The following is a 17,452-nucleotide window of genomic DNA, read 5'->3' as shown; positions in this document are numbered from 1 at the left end:
TCCTGATCGGGCCTGCTGCTCTCCTCATCTGGTTTCCATCAAGGATACTTTAGCTCCCGGCCAAACCCCCCTGCCCACTCACACACACACACACACACACACTCCAGGAAGCACTTTCAGACCCCAACCTTCTATCAAAGCTCTCCCTCTCCCTCCCTCTCTCACACACACAGTTCAGATATGCCAGCATCTTGAATCTATCATCATTGTCTTTAGCAGCCTCCCTTGCTCTGCTTGTGGACTAGTACGTGTGTTTCTGGACCAGTCTCGCACACAGGCCCTGTCCAGAATGTAGGCAATTGGAGGGTCATGGGATTGTTTCTGGACTGAGTCATCTCCAGTTCACTGAGCCAACTCACTGGCTCAGTGAACGGTCAGTCTGATCATGTACACCCTCCCTTTTTTTCTTATTTTTTTTATTTTATTGAGAAATGTAGCCTCAATGTTGTCGTTAGGCCAAGTTCTAGCCTTGTTCCATGGTAGCTATGTAGCATTCTGTCTGTGTGATGATTAAAACCGCTGAAAGTCAGCCATGGTTTAAACCAACTTGGCAAACAACTTGGTAAAGAACATTTATTTCACTCTCTAAATCTGTCAAAAGGCAATACCCACCTCTTTATAAATGGCATTTTAAGCCTTGTAGTGACAGCCTGGAAAGTAGACAGACAGACAGACAGGTAGACAGACAGACAGGCAGGTAGACAGACAGACAGACAGACAGACAGACAGACAGACAGGCAGGCAGGCAGGTAGACAGACAGACAGACAGGCAGGCAGGTAGACAGGCTGTCAGGGAGCCAGAGAGCCAGCAGTGTTGGCAGATGGTATTTCCATGTTGGGCAACATGCCCGTGAGCCTCTTTGACCTCCTCTGCCTCACAAACATGCTCTGATCTGGGCTATGATACAGGGGCCTGGGCTCCATCATTCTTGGAAAACCCTGGAACACCAAACTGTGAGTGCCATCTCACCTTCTGTCACTATGACTACAAGTCCCAGGTCCTCCCCATCTGTCATTTCCTAGTTAGGGTCCAATGACAGTCTGAGGTTCAGTTCAACATCTGGTGTTCCGAGGCGGAGGAGTGGGGAGTACGGCAGGCAGGTAGGGTCAGATGTCCTACAAACCCAAATACCCAGAGACCTGGAAACTCTGCCAGCTGTGCAGCCCCAGCTGCTGTCTTGCTCCTTAATATTGTGTGCTGTATGGAGTTTATATCGTAGGGGGGGATTCAAACCTGTGTCCTGTTAATCTGCAGTCAAATGCTCTACCGCTGAGCTGTTTTAGATGGTCTGTGTTCATGCCAGAGTCGTAGTTGCAGACTGCTTAGATCACTCTTTTGGCTAGTCTGTAGATTTTGTGTGTGAAAGCCAAAACTCAAACATGTCAACTCCGTTGGTCACAGTTGTAGCTGTGCTGGTGTAAGCTGCACAGTTCAATAAAACATCCCTGAAAGATGGTAGAAGATACGTGACTAGTGTTGACATGGAACCAGATGCTTGGTGTGGTTCCAACCGGGCCTCCTGGCCACTTGTTCCCTTTGAATGTGATCTATAGTATTAGAGAGCTGTGTCAGATCTGCTCTCCTAATCATCTCCAGCCAGGCGTCCCTGTCCACAGCATCCACTCCAGAGGAGATCATCTCCAGAGGGGCCCAGGATGTTTGACTCAGTGGCACTCTGTCAGATTAGATGCTTGAGCTGCACTGTGGTCCGTTGATAAGGCTGTTCAAACACTGTGTGTGTGTGTGTGTGTGTGTGTGTGTGTGTCTGTGGTGGGGGTGTTTGCCCTCCACAGCTGGCCAAGTAGCATCATTAAGTAAAGCTCATTCTTACTGGCTTCAAAGGGGTTCTTTGCTATGAATTCCCCCCTCCCCCCCAAAACTTTCCCATTTAAAATCATTGAAAGATATTGACCCATCCTAAGGACGCTTTTGAACGAGTGCAGGTGGAAAGTAAAAAGAGATTGATTAGCATGTGTCTGGAGGAGGATTGGCTTAGCATTTCGTTCCATCTTCAATTGTGTCTCCTCTCCTGTGTGTGTGAGTGTGCCTCCTTTCTGTTTCAAGTTGGGTCTTTCTCAAGGACCGTGGGATTCTCCAGGGATGGGCAACCCACTTAAAATAGGCTAAATATAACCTCTCCCTCTCGCAGGGGTCTTCCGGATGGGGGCTTGTGTGTGTGTGTGTAGGGGACTGGTTCCAGACCACCCCTCCACAGTATAATGAAGTGGAACAAAGCCCTAGTTAAGGGCAGGGTGGTGGCCACCTCAGAGACCACTGGGAATTTCGACCCTTTGCTTTCATGTTTGGGGTCTAGGATAGGTCACTATCCTGTGGCCTCATTCTTGTTGCCTCGGGTTGTACAGTTGTTGGGCGGTGAGGCTCGTGCACCAAGGTGTTGGATGTTAAACTGGCTTCCAATACCACAGACAAGTCTGCTGAAGTTATGGAAAACCCACAAATGATACACTCTTATATGGTTCTGGCTGTGGTATCAGAAGCTATTTGGAGTCTCTCGCTAACACAATTGGCTTCTGGCTGTCAGAAGCTGTTTTAGCAGGTCTGTTTGTGAGGAGGCTGGTGAGGTAGTGGTTCAGATGGGATCTCTCCTAATGAAGAATGCTTACACATGTCTCAGTTGTAGCTGACCCAACACTGACCTGCCCTTACTACCCGCCCTCTTACGCGCTCTACTCTCAATCTCTCTCCCCTCTCTATTCGCCTCTCTCTTTCTCTGTACTCTCAATCTACCTCTCCCCCCACCCCTCTCTCTCTGTCTTTCTCTCAGGTCTTTTCTCTTTGACCTTTCATACAGTTCTCTGAGCTGTGGATGAGGGTTTTCTTTTTTCTCTTCTCTTTCCTCTCTCTTTGCCTGACCAGCCACCAGGTCCAGAGATGAAAAGCCCATTGAGATTCCTCCTTCTTCCTTCCCTTGCTTCTTTTGAGAGATAGAAAGAAGGGATGAAAGGCGTGTTCAAGCCTAATGTAAATCCCTCTGTCCCTTGCTGCTAGTCTCTTATACCCACACAGCTGCTTGTCTCCTGCACAGGGGACTTTCCACTGGGCCCCAACCCCACCACACACAGTTAAGTGTGTGTGTGGCAGGGCCCAGAGTTCTCTTTGCCCCCCAGACAAAGGCCGTAACCCCTGACTTTCAATTAGCGACCTCCAGCCCCCTGACCCCGCCCCTATACCCCCCCCCCCCCCAGCCCCCCTGGCTGTGCTCCCCATGTAGAGTCTGGGGTTCTGTAGAGGTGGGGGGGGGGGGGGGGTCAGGGAAGTCCCTTACAACACAAAGACTCTATCAGCAGCCCATACAGTAGATCCCCTTGGCCAGGAGTGCAGACATGCCGGGTGAAAAACACCCATTCAGCTCTCTGATTGACTCCATTAGTCTTCAGTGGAAAGCAGAGTTTCAGGGTGACCTGGGCTGGCCCCTCAACCCTAGCCCTCCCTGTTGTCTACCTCTTTCCCTGTCCATCACCCCACCCCTCCCAGTGCCCCCATCCCTGCAGCCAAGCCCCATGATGGATACCCAGTGGAGAAGGGCCATCATGTAGTCTCGAGGATGGATGGCAGTGCGGGGTTAGGGTTCGAGACGGGGTTAGGGGAAAGTAAGGGGAGAAAGACTCAACGTCAACATCCAGCTCCGACTCTGGAATGCCGTCTTGGTGTTCATCCTTTCTCCTGACTAGTCTCGTCTCCGCCTTCCTGTTCGACTCCTTTCCCCTTCTGGCCCGGGCCTACACTTCCTCTCTGATTTACTCCCTCTGGTCGGGGTGTACGTAGGCTAAATTGTGAAGTGTACCAGAGAGAGCCCGGGTGAGGAGTCGATCTTCAGAGCCTGTCTGCTCTCTCCTCCAGCCTGGGGAACTTGGCGCTGGCTGGAGCTGCTATGGGGAGGTTCTGCTCTTGGCTGCTCTCGCTACTTTTGTGTTTTTCCACATTTAGCCCTGAGAGGAGCTCCCAGAGCGGGGAGGTATTTTCCAACTGAGGTGCCTGAGGAGGGAGGAGCTGTGGAGCCGGAGAGGGGTGTCATCAGAGATTCGCTGCTTTTTCTTTCCTACCATGATGTACACTCTCTTATCTTTTTCTCTATGCTTTTTTTTCTCTCACTCACGTACTCAACAACGTTTTTGCTCCTTTCTCTCTCTCTCTCTCTCTCTCTCTCTCTCTCTCTCTCTCTCACACTCTCTCTCACTCTCTCTCTCTCTCTCTCTCTCTCTCTCTCTCTCTCTCTCTCTCTCTCTCTCTCTCTCTGTGTCTGTCTGTCTCTCTCTCTCTCTGTGTCTGTCTGTCTCTCTGTGTCTGTCTGTCTCTCTGTCTCTCTCTCTCTCTCTCTCTCTCTCTCTCTCTCTCTCTGTGTCTGTCTGTCTCTCTCTCTCTCTCTGTGTCTGTCTGTCTCTCTGTGTCTGTCTGTCTCTCTGTCTCTGTCTCTCTCTCTGTCTCTCTCTCTGTCTCTCTCTCTCTAGGAGTCCTCCACTCAGAGCCCTGCAGGTGCTCCTGAAGGGCTCTGAGTGGAGGACTGCCCTCCACTCCTCCTCTCTCCAGTCTTTGTTTTGATCCATTTCTATCCACACAGATAAATGCGATCTTACTTTCTCTTTCTGGATCTTTCTGTTCGCCCTTCTCTCTCCCTTTCTCTGTTAAGAGCAGTGATTGCTCCTGGAGTGCTGGTTGTTTTGATGCATGGGTTGATGTGTGTGTGTGAGTGTGAGTGTACATGTATGTTTGTGTGTGTGTGTGTGTGTGTGACAGCCGTGCCTGCAGGCTGGGTCAGTAGTTCAGTGGTTTCCATAGCTGTGTGTGTCTGTAACACACACAGCTGCAGCCTGCTCTGCTCCTCCCAGCTGAAGCACCAGAGCAGAGGAGGACAGGCTGACACTCCTATCACTCCTATCATACCTCCTGCAGGATCAACAGCCACGTATTGATTGGTTGTCAGTTTCACATGAGATGTGTTTTGATGTTGATTAATTCATGTTTTTCATCAGATGCCCTGCCACCAAGAGGGTTGTTTTGTCAGGTCATTAGAATGTGTTGTTCTCATCTTTTATAGACATTACATCATCTGTCTAGGTATAAAAAAGGATAAAAAACAGATAGCTAGGGTCTGTCTGAGGGTGTGTCATTCCTTCATTTACTGGGCTGCTCAGAACATTCCAGTGTTCCCTGAATGAATCCAGGTTTGTTTTATTGTTCACTTTATCATTCAGGGCTCTTATTTAAGTAAAACCCTCACCAGCTCCAGGAACCATAATCCTGAAAATAAGAGATAAAAAGAGAGAGAGGCGTCAGAATAATTTAAGGAGAAAGGGGGGATGGAGAGAAAGGAGAAAAGCTCTAGTTCTCCCTCACTGCTCTGCCCCTTCGTTCTCTCTTTCTTTCTCTTGTCTCTTATCCCCTTACATCCATCTCTTTTTGCCGCTTTCTCTCCCTGTATTTTATTCCCTTTCTCCTCTCTCTGTCTGTCTAACTGAGCTGGAAGAGAGTGTGTGCTAGTGAGAGACTCTCATCTGTCAGTTCTGCTTTACCGAGAACATGGTGGAAACATTTTTAAGTGTTTGCAGGTGTCCATTGAGGGGAGAGCTGCCTCTGGTGCATGTGTGTGTGTGTGTCCGTGTGTGTGTGTGTCCGTGTGTGTGTATTTATCATTGTCCTGCCTATCTTCCTTCCAGACCTCAGGCCTCATGGCCTTATCTTACTCCCCCCCCCCCCCCCCGCCTCCTCCCAGCTGTCCCGTCTCCCTATGTGAGCATCGCTCTTCTCAGTCTGTAGAAGCCCTGTCTCTCCATCCTCGCCTGTCTAGAGTCCGGCTCTGTAGAAGCCCTGTCTCTCCATCCTCGCCTGTCTAGAGTCCGGCTCTGTAGAAGCCCTGTCTCTCCATCCTCGCCTGTCTAGAGTCCGGCTCTGTAGAAGCCCTGTCTCTCCATCCTCGCCTGTCTAGAGTCCGGCTCTGTAGAAGCCCTGTCTCTCCATCCTCGCCTGTCTAGAGTCCGGCTCTGTAGAAGCCCTGTCTCTCCATCCTCGCCTGTCTAGAGTCCGGCTCTGTAGAAGCCCTGTCTCTCCATCATCGCGTTTCTAGAGTCCGGCTCTCAACACCTGGCTCCCCTCTGCTCGCAGTCTGAGTTAGATCTGACTGTGGATCAGTTCATCTGTTGTTCCGGTTATCCACAAAGGTCTGGGTTTGTCCAACCAAGAATTAGACTGTATCATAGCAGAACTTCCCAGCATGCATTAGTAGTGTTCCAGGGAAGGAGAGGAGAGGAGCAGCAGGATGTCTGGATGACAGCAGCAGGATGAAGCGGAGTGAGAGACAGTAAGCTCTGACGTGTTGCCACCTGTCTCAGACGTCTCGGAGGTCACCCCCCCCCTCTAATCTGAGCGTGTCACCAGCGTCAGGATGGCGCCTGTATAAATACGGAGAGGATCTGACATCACTGCCGCCGCACCACTGGAAGGATTAACGCCTGTTTGTCTGTTGGGCGTCCGCCACGTTTAGCAACTTTGATCTTTGCTGTAACTGGTTTAATTTTCTTTAAAAAATGGTGTGATGTATTTATTACAAGGCTTCAAAGATGCCCTTGAGCTGCTAAGTGGACAGAGAGGGGGTACATACGAGAGAGAGGATTTACTGCACGGCATTCTGGGAGCTTCCTGTCCCAGACTCATTCCTCGTCATCAGCAGATAGCTAGCCCGGCTGATAAGACACCACTACCACTGCTGTGGAGGAAACAGGCACACACTGACTGATAGCTCAAATAGCTCATTTTAAAGATAGTGGTCTCTTTGTGTGTGTGTTTGTGTGTGTGCGTGTTTGTGTGTGTGTGTGCGCGTGTGTTTGTGTGACTAGTGCGAGTAACACATTTTCGAGATACACGGCTCAGCTTTTGGGCTGAGCTATGCTGCTCATTCTGCAAGAGAACATCCTCTCTTATCCTCTAATCAATACTTAAAAGGAGAAAGGGAAAAGAAGGAGGGAAGGAGGAACTGATTCTGGTACGGATCCTCAAAGACTGTCAGAGAAGGGAACTTGTCTGCTTGCAAGAGCTCTGAAACACAACAGCATTAATAAAACATGGGGCTTTTAGTGGGTTTGCTCCTGGAAAGAACAGAACAATGGAGTCTTAATGGAGCCTTGTGTACGCTGACACCATATCCACCTCCCACTATCTGAGACAAAAGCCCTAAACAAACACATCATTCAGAGCATGTACGCCAAATCTATCTTTAGTACCACATTACTGTATTTTAAGGCACGGGGCTTAAGAACACAGAACTTTCCAGAACAGGGGTTTTCAGAGCTTTTAAAACAGCTCAGAATACAATAGTGTATGAAGTAGAAGTTTACAGAATTTCACTGTATTGCAGTTCCATCGGTTATGGAAGCTCTAAATAAAAGTAGAAAGTGAACCTGAAGTGGGTCCAGTGTGATATGTGCTCTAGGTTCAGGCAGTTCTTCAGATTCTCCTGTTGGCCTTGGTTAATTCATTGGTTTTGCTCTGCACACATGCTGAAATCAATTCAGCCTCATTCTCCATTTCTCTGCATACAAGTCTAAGTGAGTTTCTCTTGCAATGAACACTTGTGACACAGCTTTGAGGTTGTTTTCTGAATAGTCGCACATCTATGGTATCGCATAGGCTTCTAGCCTTGAACGGCATTCTAAAGGGTTTTTGAAATAAAAACGTGTTTCTCTGCCGTGGCAGGCTGGAGGTCAGAGGGTGGTATTCTTCCTCTACATTCTACCCGTTTTTCATTTTCAGATAACCTTGCTGAAGACTACCCTTTTACAATCGAGGTCCATTCAAGTCTGAACCTGAAATCTCTACAATGGAGAAAGTCATTGAGCATGTAAATGCTCCATTCAGAATTGTAGGACTCTTGGTCCTGAAGCTCATGTGAAAGAGTCTGAACCACAGCCGGCCGTGTCAACATCTCCTGTTTCAGCCTGGCCTGGCTGAGGAGGGGCCGTACAGGAAGACAGTTTGGCAGATTGATGTTGGCTATGACATCTGATCAGGCCAATTCTGCTCTGCAAACACTGCATGATTGGATGAGCAGTCAGTGGAGTGCTGATGATCAGCCTCTTTCCCAGAGTCCCCCTATTAAGACTTTAACAGTGTGACTACGATTTTTTTGCTATTACACATCGTTTATGCCCTCATACCATCACTCCCAGCAAGTTCACTTGGGAACTTAGCCGCTAAAGGCTGTTTACTTGTTAATCTATTTTATCATCAGCTTCAGAGTAGTTTTGTCCTCCATTTCTTTCCCGACTCCCACTCTGTGCGTTTCTCTCTCCCTGCTCCCTCCTTCTGAAGCCCTGAGGTGCGTGTGCTGTGTGGCAGGGGGGCCGTGGAGGAGGAACGAGGCCTGACCTCCATCCATCTGCTGCTGTACTCACAGGCAGCCCTGTGTTCTGCCTTGCAACTCTGTTTTGAAAACACTCTGTCAGTAGGAGAGTCTGGGCCCGGAGAGGGGGAGAGGGGGCACATACACACACGGGAAGAGATACACACATAAACACACACATCCAGGGTTGGACACGCACCCTCACAACCAAGAGTGAACACACAAACACACACCCACACATCCAGTGATGGACACACACACACTTCCAGGAATGGCTACATACACACTTTTTTCTCTCTTTCATTTACACTCACTTCCACAGTCCCACACAAACACACACCCCTCTAAAAGACCCAGGTCTATAAACACTACCATCTTTCACACCCCTGCCCTGCCCTGGTCTGCTGTGTTTATCCGGCACACTGGAGGTATTCTGTCTGCAGAGATGCACGAGGTGCAGCCACAAGACTCACAGATACCACATTGATTAGCCGGAGCTGGGTTCACCCTGTTAACCATCACTGGGTTAGGAATGGTATCTGACCTTGGAGAGCCCAGCAGTTTTGTTCCCACTGAAGATCTGAGGTTTCCTAGGAACGTTCTGTTTCTGTCCATTGTGTGTCTGTTGAGATAGGATCTTCTGTGGATTCTGTCGGTCAAGTTCACCATCAATAGTTGCCGTGTTTATTTTCTATTTCAAGCTCAAAGGAACCCTTCTGGCTAATAGCACGTAGAGACGACCCATGTTGTCTCTCCCATGGGAATGTCTACCCCTGGGTGGTCAGAAAATAGCCTATGTGTATGTGCGTACAGTATATGTGTGTGTGTGTGTCCATATGGCAAACCCTTGTTTCTGGCCAAACAGGCTTTGAGCCAAGAGGGTGTGTTTGTGTGTGTATGATAGGCTTATGACTGTGTGATAGTGTGTGTGTGTGATAGGCTTATGACTGTGTGATAGTGTGTGTGTGTGTGTGTGTGATAGGCTTATGACTGTGTGATAGTGTGTGTGTGTGTGTGATAGGCTTATGACTGTGTGATAGTGTGTGTGTGTGTGATAGGCTTATGACTGTGTGATAGTGTGTGTGTGTGTGTGTGTGATAGGCTTATGACTGTGTGATAGTGTGTGTGTGTGTGTGTGTGTGTGATAGGCTTATGACTGTGTGATAGTGTGTGTGTGTGTGTGTGTGTTAGGTGAACGACTGCGTGGTGTGTGTTAGCGTCCTCCTCGGACAGACCCCTGTCTCTCACCGGCGCTCACAGAGGAGCTGTATGTCATCCACAGACACTCACATGCCGGGCCAAGTCCCTCTGTGGAGCTCAGCTAGGCTGTCTGAGTGGAGCGGAATCCACAGTGTACACAGGCTGTGATGTGGCCCGCTTCATCTCTTCTGAGAGAGCCATGTGAAAGCTCTCAGTGGGGAGAGAAAGCCTTCCTAAATATAATAACATCTAGAAGGAGTAAAAACATGAACACACACACAGACCAGGCCTTGCATTAATAGAACAGAAGCAGACTAAACATCCCTGTTCTTCAAATGGTGTTTAGAACTAGATAGGTCTTAAAAGGGTAACTAAAATAACAAATAATTAGTGGATCTCTCTGATAACAAGGATGTATTCAACAGGCGTCTGTGGAAGAGAAAGGTCACTTGCGTTGTTATTTTTGGGTGAACTGTCTGTTTAAACAAAGCGTACCACGCCAAACATGTGTGCGTGTGTGTGTGTATGGTGGGTGAGTCACCTTGCAGCGTTACGGGCTGTGCTGTCACTCTTCATCAGTGTCCGTCAGAGAGGCAGTGGGGGGCATCAACAAACACAAACATTTTGATCCATTCTGATGGTAAATAGCCCTCATCCTTTATGTCAGTTTGGCCTTTACTCTTGTCATTTTCACTGCTGGGTAACTGCAAACCTGCTCTGGCCCTGCATCCCTTGGCCCCGGCCCCGGACCCAGCCTCCCATGACGAGGCTGTGTGTATACATATCTCAGGTCTTCTACACCAGCTCTTGCTCACACACACACGTCTCAATACTAATGCTTAGCAGTCTGCCCCCAGCTCCTGTCCCTCCCTGGTGATTAGATAGCATGATGAATCCTTCTGCACTGACAGGAGTAGTTACATTCAGAATGACATCACCTGTTGAAACACAATGTCTTTCTAACCTTCTTGTAACCTTCTTGTAACCCTAACCTCTTCTTCTGTGTTTCAGGGGAGGAGGCCCAGGGAGGCTCCAGGGTGATGGCTGTCCACCTCCCCTCCGCTGGCCTGGAGGAGGAGGAGGAGGAGGAGGAGGAGGAGGAGGAGGAGGAGGCCTCCATCAGCCTCGGTGCTGCAGGAGGAGCAGACTCCAACTCCTCTGGGAACGATGTGTTCTAATGAAGCCACTGATGTCATAGGACCTGCATCTACACTCCCATTCTACTGGCTCTCTACTGGCCTTCTTCTGGCTCTCTACTTTATAGATGTTTGGAGCTCCAGCTACCTGTGGCCTCTTCAGACTAGATGTCTCCGGAGATCAGCCGACCACTCCAGATCCGTGCAGAGATTCCTCCACCTGTGGAGCCGATCAGTCTAACATTCCTCCACCTGTGCCTTTAGAGCCACTAAGATGTTCTGGCATTAATCCACTCTTTGACCTTCCTTGTTTGAATTGTGTTTTACAAATAAAGTTTTTGATATTGTAATAGCTAATACTGTCTTGACCTCAAGAGAATCCGAGCTGTCTAGAGATGGTTTTAGGGAAATTTATAGGGAGTGGGTTTAGTTCAATGGTAGAGCATTGGAGAGCAGATCAACATTCCTCAGGTCCAAATCCCGCTTGAGTCTTCAGATAAAAGCATCTGCTACATGAATACGAAACAAAATCTCCTTCTGATGTGTTGTTTTCAGTTCTGTAAATTCAGACACAATTTCACATGATTACAGATGTACATCTCAGTTATGCTGAGTTATAGAGACTGCTGGTTGTCATGGTAATGATAATAGGGCAGATTACGCGTGCATCTGTGGTTTCAGCTAATGACCCAGTAGCAGGTCTTCCTGGCAGAGCAGACATCCAGTATTGATGATGAGCTGTGCAGCTGTGTAGCAGCAGCGATGTTCCATGTCCTCTCTCCCGCACACTGCCCTCAGATATGATGGACCTTGGACAAACACACACACAGTACCGTTTCACATACACACACACACACACTGTGCTGGATGTGGTTCTGACGGTGGGATATTGAGGTTCGGTGAAAGGATGGCCGAGGAGATGCTGATGAAGGAGGGAGACTGACCATGACAGTCATTCAGTTGAACTTGTTTACCTCTCTCTCTCTTTCTCTCTTACACTCTCTCTGTCTGTCCTCCAGTTCTGCTATTAACCAGATCCAGATGTTAGGAAGGCATCGTAGGAACTGAACGGTACCAACACATACACAACACACATACACACCACACACACACACACAGAACACACACATGCCACACAAACACATCACACACCAATCCAATTGCAGACCAGACAGTTGTGTAGTCTGGCATCTGGCTGGTGTCAGCAAGATGCTGTCATGTCTGTGGTGTTTAAACACATCACCCATGGCACCTGGTGAATAATAGATACACATGGCCATTTCAGACGAGACGCCTTTCACACAGAGAGACTGCTCCATGCACACATACACACACACACATGTCACACTCACACCCTCTTACACAGAGAAACACACTCTCACACAAACAAACATCCCACACACTTCCACCCAGAGATGTCGCACAACTCCAAAGCTGACAGTCCAAATATCCCAGTGTTGCCCTGGAGATGAACCATAAAGGAGGAGCGATACCCTCACAGAGATATCTATAACTGTGGTGTACATAGAAGAGAGACATTGTTGGGTGTAGCGGTGCTATCAGACCTCATCCTCCCACAGTCTCTAAGTTTATCAGCCTCCCGCTGAGAGTTTGTGTTCAACGGCTTAACAATGGTTCCATTTGCCCTGGTTTAGTACCAGCCAGAGTGGAGCACAGTAGACAACCAGTGAATTTAGATAACACGACTTGGAAATCGCTTATCAGTGCTAACATGTTTACCCTCAAAGCACAAGACTTTCTTGTTTGTGTGTGTGTACTTCCATATGAGAGTATGGAATGTTAAGAACCGAAGCAGTCTTGAGGCTTCAAAAATATAATTTATATTTTACTCAGTTTGGCCCACATGAATGATTGAGTGGTTCATTTCTAAGTCTATTTATCTTTCAGCCGGCCTTGCCTGGAGTGTCTGATGGAGGATTTCGGAGATTGTGAATTTAGAGATTACACACTGAGAGACCTCAGAGTCTGACAGCTTGTTAGAAACAGGCGCTTTACCTCACAGCTGTAGTCAACTCAGTCACAACTCATGGCCAGTTGGTTTGCAAGTAAAAATTTGAACTTAAAACCTTAAAAATATTCCTAGGTCTTCAAAGTAATCTACTGCATTGTAGCTATTTCTTGACTGACTGACTGACTGAAAGTGGGTTGTAATGGAACTGTAGGTCACATTAGTTCACTCAGCTTTATCTAGAAGTCTCTATGGCTTTTACGTGGTATCTGACACAGACGCCTTTTCTGTGTGAAATATTCATCTGTTCTATCATGTATGGCATCTCATTTATTAACACCAACGTTTGAAGGATCCCCGACGAGCCTGAAAGTGGCAATTAAAATCTTCCCATGAATCAGTTTCCTCTTCTAATTGATCACATGTAGAGACTTCACTCGAGTCCTCCATATCTATCTGAGGGAGTGATTTCCTCATCCAGTCAGTCAAGACGAGCTTAATGAGGTTGTTAATGATGTAGGCTAACTAGATGAGGAGGGAAAACGTTTGTTTGGACACAAGCAACAGCTTGTGGTTTCCTCAAGGTGACGGGCGCTGCTCGTTACAAAAGCTGTTTTAATTGGTGTGTATGGGCGGACTGCTGGAGGCTGATTACTGGGCCTCTGCTGTTTTACAGTTGCCTCGCCGAGGACGAGAGCAGCGGGAGGTTGGGGGGGGTGGTGCTGGCCGCGCTCCAGGGCCACGTCGCAGGCATGATTGGCTGGAGCTCTTTGCCACATCAGTCGCAGTCGGAACAAATGCTGTGGAACTCTATCTGGCAGCTCGTGGGGGTTATTTTACTGTCCAATGGTATTGCTTCATTCCAGCAGGAAGACAACATTCCAATGAGCTCAGTGACTTGGGGTTTTCTCTCCCAGTCTGAAATTAATTATGAAGTGTGAGTTGTGCAGCTGGTGGATCAATTCCATACAGATGGTGTTTGTGTGTGTTTGTCAGTCCATGACTAACACTTTTCTATGTAAATTGCAGACACTCAGACTCTAATCCCCCTTTCTTCCTCTCCTGTCTTGATGAGTGACAAGTCGGGCATATTGAGCGCTGTGTGCGCATTCTCATTTCGTGCTCAAATAACCCGTATCGTCCTTGCTAAGCCACGAGAACTGTTGTGTCTCTCAGAGCTGTAAATATTTGTGATTGTTGTGCAGAGACCACCGTTCTCCTGGCATTTGACCAGCTGCACAGCTCCTTAAGGGCTGGAAAAACACATTTTATGCAAATAAATTCCAACAGGAGACCAAGCCAACAGACTAGCAAACAATGCAAGTAACTCTAACAAGACACACAAGAGATCTTTCACCTCATTCTCCCTGGATGTGTCGAAAATGTCAAATTGATGAAAGTATGGCCTTCTATTACCAACCGTACGAGTTTAAACCAATGTAGAGGAGGACGTAAGCTCCCTCTTCATGGTCCAGGAGTGTTGTGGAGTCTAGAGATGCCTGCAGACGTTCCAGGCTGCTGGTCATGTCCCTTCCTGGTGACCTCACTAGGGCCACAGAGACAACGATTGTCTCCACACGCATTTGAAAGGGGCCACACAATCGCTGACCCCACTCGGAAGACAGGATTCTTATATGCGGGAAGAGAAAAGAAAAGACAGGCGGAAGGCTTGCTGAGAGGGTAGGAAGTGAGAAAACCCTCTTGTGTCATCCTCCCATCCGCCGCCTACGCACACAGACATACCACACACACTAACACACACACTAACACACACACTAACACACATACACTCCAGGCAGCTGTTTTCTGCAGCTGCATTGGAACTGCTGTGCAGTTGGTCTCTCCACCCTCACAAAGACTCTTTTATTTGAGCAGTTCAGCTATGAGCGCTAGAGGTGTCCTGTGTGTGTGTGTGTGTGTGTGTGTGTGTGTGTGTGTGTGTGTGTGTGTACAGGGCACCTCTGAAATTAAAAGGTGAACAACCAGAGAACGTTTGTTAGTTTTCCACAGACATTTTCCTGGTTTCATAATAACATCTGGGCTTTGTAATTTGGAAAGTTAAATCATGGGATAACTACTGCTGTCATTAAATCTGCAGAGCACAGCTATAGACCAGTTATTATAGTATAGAGTCAACTACCTGTGTATGTTTGTGTGTGTGTGTGTGTGTGTGTGTGTGTGTCAGTGTGTGTGTGTGTCAGTGAAGACGTCCAATGGTTTCTGCATTGCTCTGTATAAGCAGTATGACTTATTCAGATGCTGTGTGGATCTGGGGTTTCACGTGAGGAGGGGGAGGCAACAACAGAGGCCAGAGACCCAGTATGAATAATACACCAGCCTGAAACAACACTTTACCCTAACCCTAGCCTCAGCCTCATCCCCAACCCTAGCCTCAGCCTCTAGCCTCATCCCCAACCATAGCCCTATAGCCTCAGCCTCATCCCCAACCCTAGCCTTAGCTTCAGCAACAGCCCCAACCCTTGCCCCAACCTCAGCCCCAACCCTAATCCTAGCCCAACCTTAACCCTAGACTTTTAATTCAGACTTAATCAAGCAAATAGGAACAATAACCTGCGACTTTCACTGCAATGTTAAATCAGTTTCCTGAGGCTCTGCCTGCGGCTTCAGTCCCAGCACTAACACTAATCCTACCACAGCCTTCGAAGACTGGAAGGGCTTTCAAACTTTCATGGATGATGTCCATAAAATATAAATGGAGAAATGAACAGGGGGGATATTGAACACAGTCATTGATTTTACCATCACCTTTTCATAGGAGAATTGTCTTTTAGTGTAAAATATGCTCAGTGTGTGTGTGGGGGGTTTCCGGATCAATATTCCCATCCTTTACAGTGAGGTGTGTGTGAACCACCTTCCTGGCTCCAGGAGGCTACTGGGAGACAGTTAGAGGAGGGAGTCGGGAGCCGATCAGTCTAACATGTCTGCTTTTCATACATTTAAAACTCAGTCCACACACACAAACACACCCACACATAGATCCACACATTCACACACTCCACGAGTATGCCCACCACTAAGCAGGTGGGCACACTCATGAAAAGTCCCTATTATATCTGGGGTGTAGAAGTACTTTGACAGTATTCTGTAAAATCTTCTATTACAGGTGTGTGTAAAAAAAATACAAATAATGTTTCATTGAAGGTTCTCTAAATCAATCTGTCTGTCAGAGTACCAAAGACTGAGCTAATAGCAAACTCTTCTGTTGTGGATTGAGCAGGGAGGTCTGTCTAGCAACATAGACCTCTTATTCTCTCCGGTTCTTCTCACTAGCCCACTCTCTGCTGAATAACCTGGGGTTGTATCTGAGGTGTCTAAAATAGCCCTAACGTTCTACTTTTGGTGCTCTGTAACCAACTCTATAGTTACCTGGAAGGTCTTAGAGAACACTCAGAACAATGGAACGTTTTTGGCTCTATTTCTAGAGAGCTCTATCAATACTTTAAGACTGCAAACCATTTCCTGTTTTGTATAAGGTGAGAGTGTTTTTTTCTAATCCTTTGACTGCCCAAGCCCCCCCCCCCCTCCCCCTCCCCCCGGGGCCCCCACAACAAGAAGGATATGCCCACGGAATCGCCATGGCAACGCCTCATCATCAGCCTCCCTCCATCAATCCCTCTCTCTCTCTCCTCACACCCATTAAACACACACACACACCTCCCTGTCTGAGCTTGCCTTCCCAGAGATTCATTTGCAATTAAAACCCACTGCTCTGAGTGGCTGATCTTTTTCTGCTCTGTCTTCCTTTCAACCCCCCCCTCCATCCTTCTCTCTCCCCTCCATCCTTCTCTCCCCCTTCTCTCCCCCTCCCTCTTACTCTCTCTTTGGATCTGATTTAGTTGCCTTAAGGAAGTTGATTTAATAAAAAAAATGCATTACTATGATAGGGCATCATGAGGATAAAGAAACAGTCAGGGCATAGAACTATCAATACAAAACAACTGTGTACTACAGACAGTTTCTAGGACCGCAGGACTGTGCTCATACAGTATGTCCTGATTTCATAGGGGCCACGTAGAGGCTCAGGTGGGCAGAATCACACACTCACACACAGAGCACCAGGTCTAAACAGTAGAGTCACCTTAGCTGCACTGTAACTGGGTATCATTATCATCATCATCTCATATATGCTTACCACTGTAAGCATATATTGAAAGACTACTGTATTTAGTACCGTCTATTCGGTGAGAAACCTCTTCTACCTCCTCACAGTCTACAGGAGCCGACTGCAGGAGGGAAACATTTGGAAGAAATTCAGGATATGACATTTACATTTAGTCATTTAGCAGACGCTCTTATCCAGAGCGACTTACAGTAAGTACAGGGACATTCTCCCCGAGGCAAGTAGGGTGAAGTGCCTTGCCCAAGGACACAACGTCATTTTGGCACAGCCGGGAATCGAACCAACAACCTTCTGATTAATAGCCCGACTCGCTAACCGCTCAGCCATCTGAACCCCATATGACAATGAACCATCAATCCAGGACTCTTGTACAGAGAATAAAGCAGGCTACACATCCTGTTTCTGGACACGCTTCATTTGTTATTAGTGAAGACCAGCTGGATGCTGAGCTAATTAGCAACGTTTAGCTCAAAGGGGGTTCAGAGAGGCTGTGGAGGACAAGCTGTCTTGAACAAACAGTTTTCTTGTTTAAAAACATACCTTCCTCTACAGTTTATTCCCAGACTTACTGCACTATAGGTGTGTGCACGTGTATGAGTGTGTGTATGTATGTATGTATGTGTGTGTGTGTGTGTGTGTGTGTGTGCCGCTC

The 17,452-nt window shown here is 47.8% G+C and overlaps 1 protein-coding gene across 2 annotated transcripts in view; it reads left to right on the top strand.

Annotated features, from left to right (window-relative positions):
* Positions 1-11,041, top strand: part of kiaa0586 (KIAA0586 ortholog) — a 64,351-nt gene extending 53,310 nt beyond the window's left edge. For both annotated transcript variants that reach the window (XM_062469174.1, XM_062469173.1), the window contains exon 30: positions 10,566-11,041. In XM_062469174.1, coding sequence (XP_062325158.1) covers positions 10,566-10,732 — 167 coding nt within the window. In that variant the 3' untranslated portion in view covers positions 10,733-11,041. The remainder of the gene's footprint in view (positions 1-10,565) is intronic.
* The last annotated feature ends 6,411 nt before the right edge of the window (positions 11,042-17,452 follow it).

This window comes from Osmerus eperlanus, chromosome 9 (genome assembly GCF_963692335.1).
Source record: "Osmerus eperlanus chromosome 9, fOsmEpe2.1, whole genome shotgun sequence".
In the NCBI taxonomy this organism is placed as follows: Eukaryota; Metazoa; Chordata; class Actinopteri; order Osmeriformes; family Osmeridae; genus Osmerus; species Osmerus eperlanus.
The sequence above is the reverse complement of the archived record's forward strand: the minus strand, read 5'-3'. Positions and strand labels throughout refer to the sequence as shown.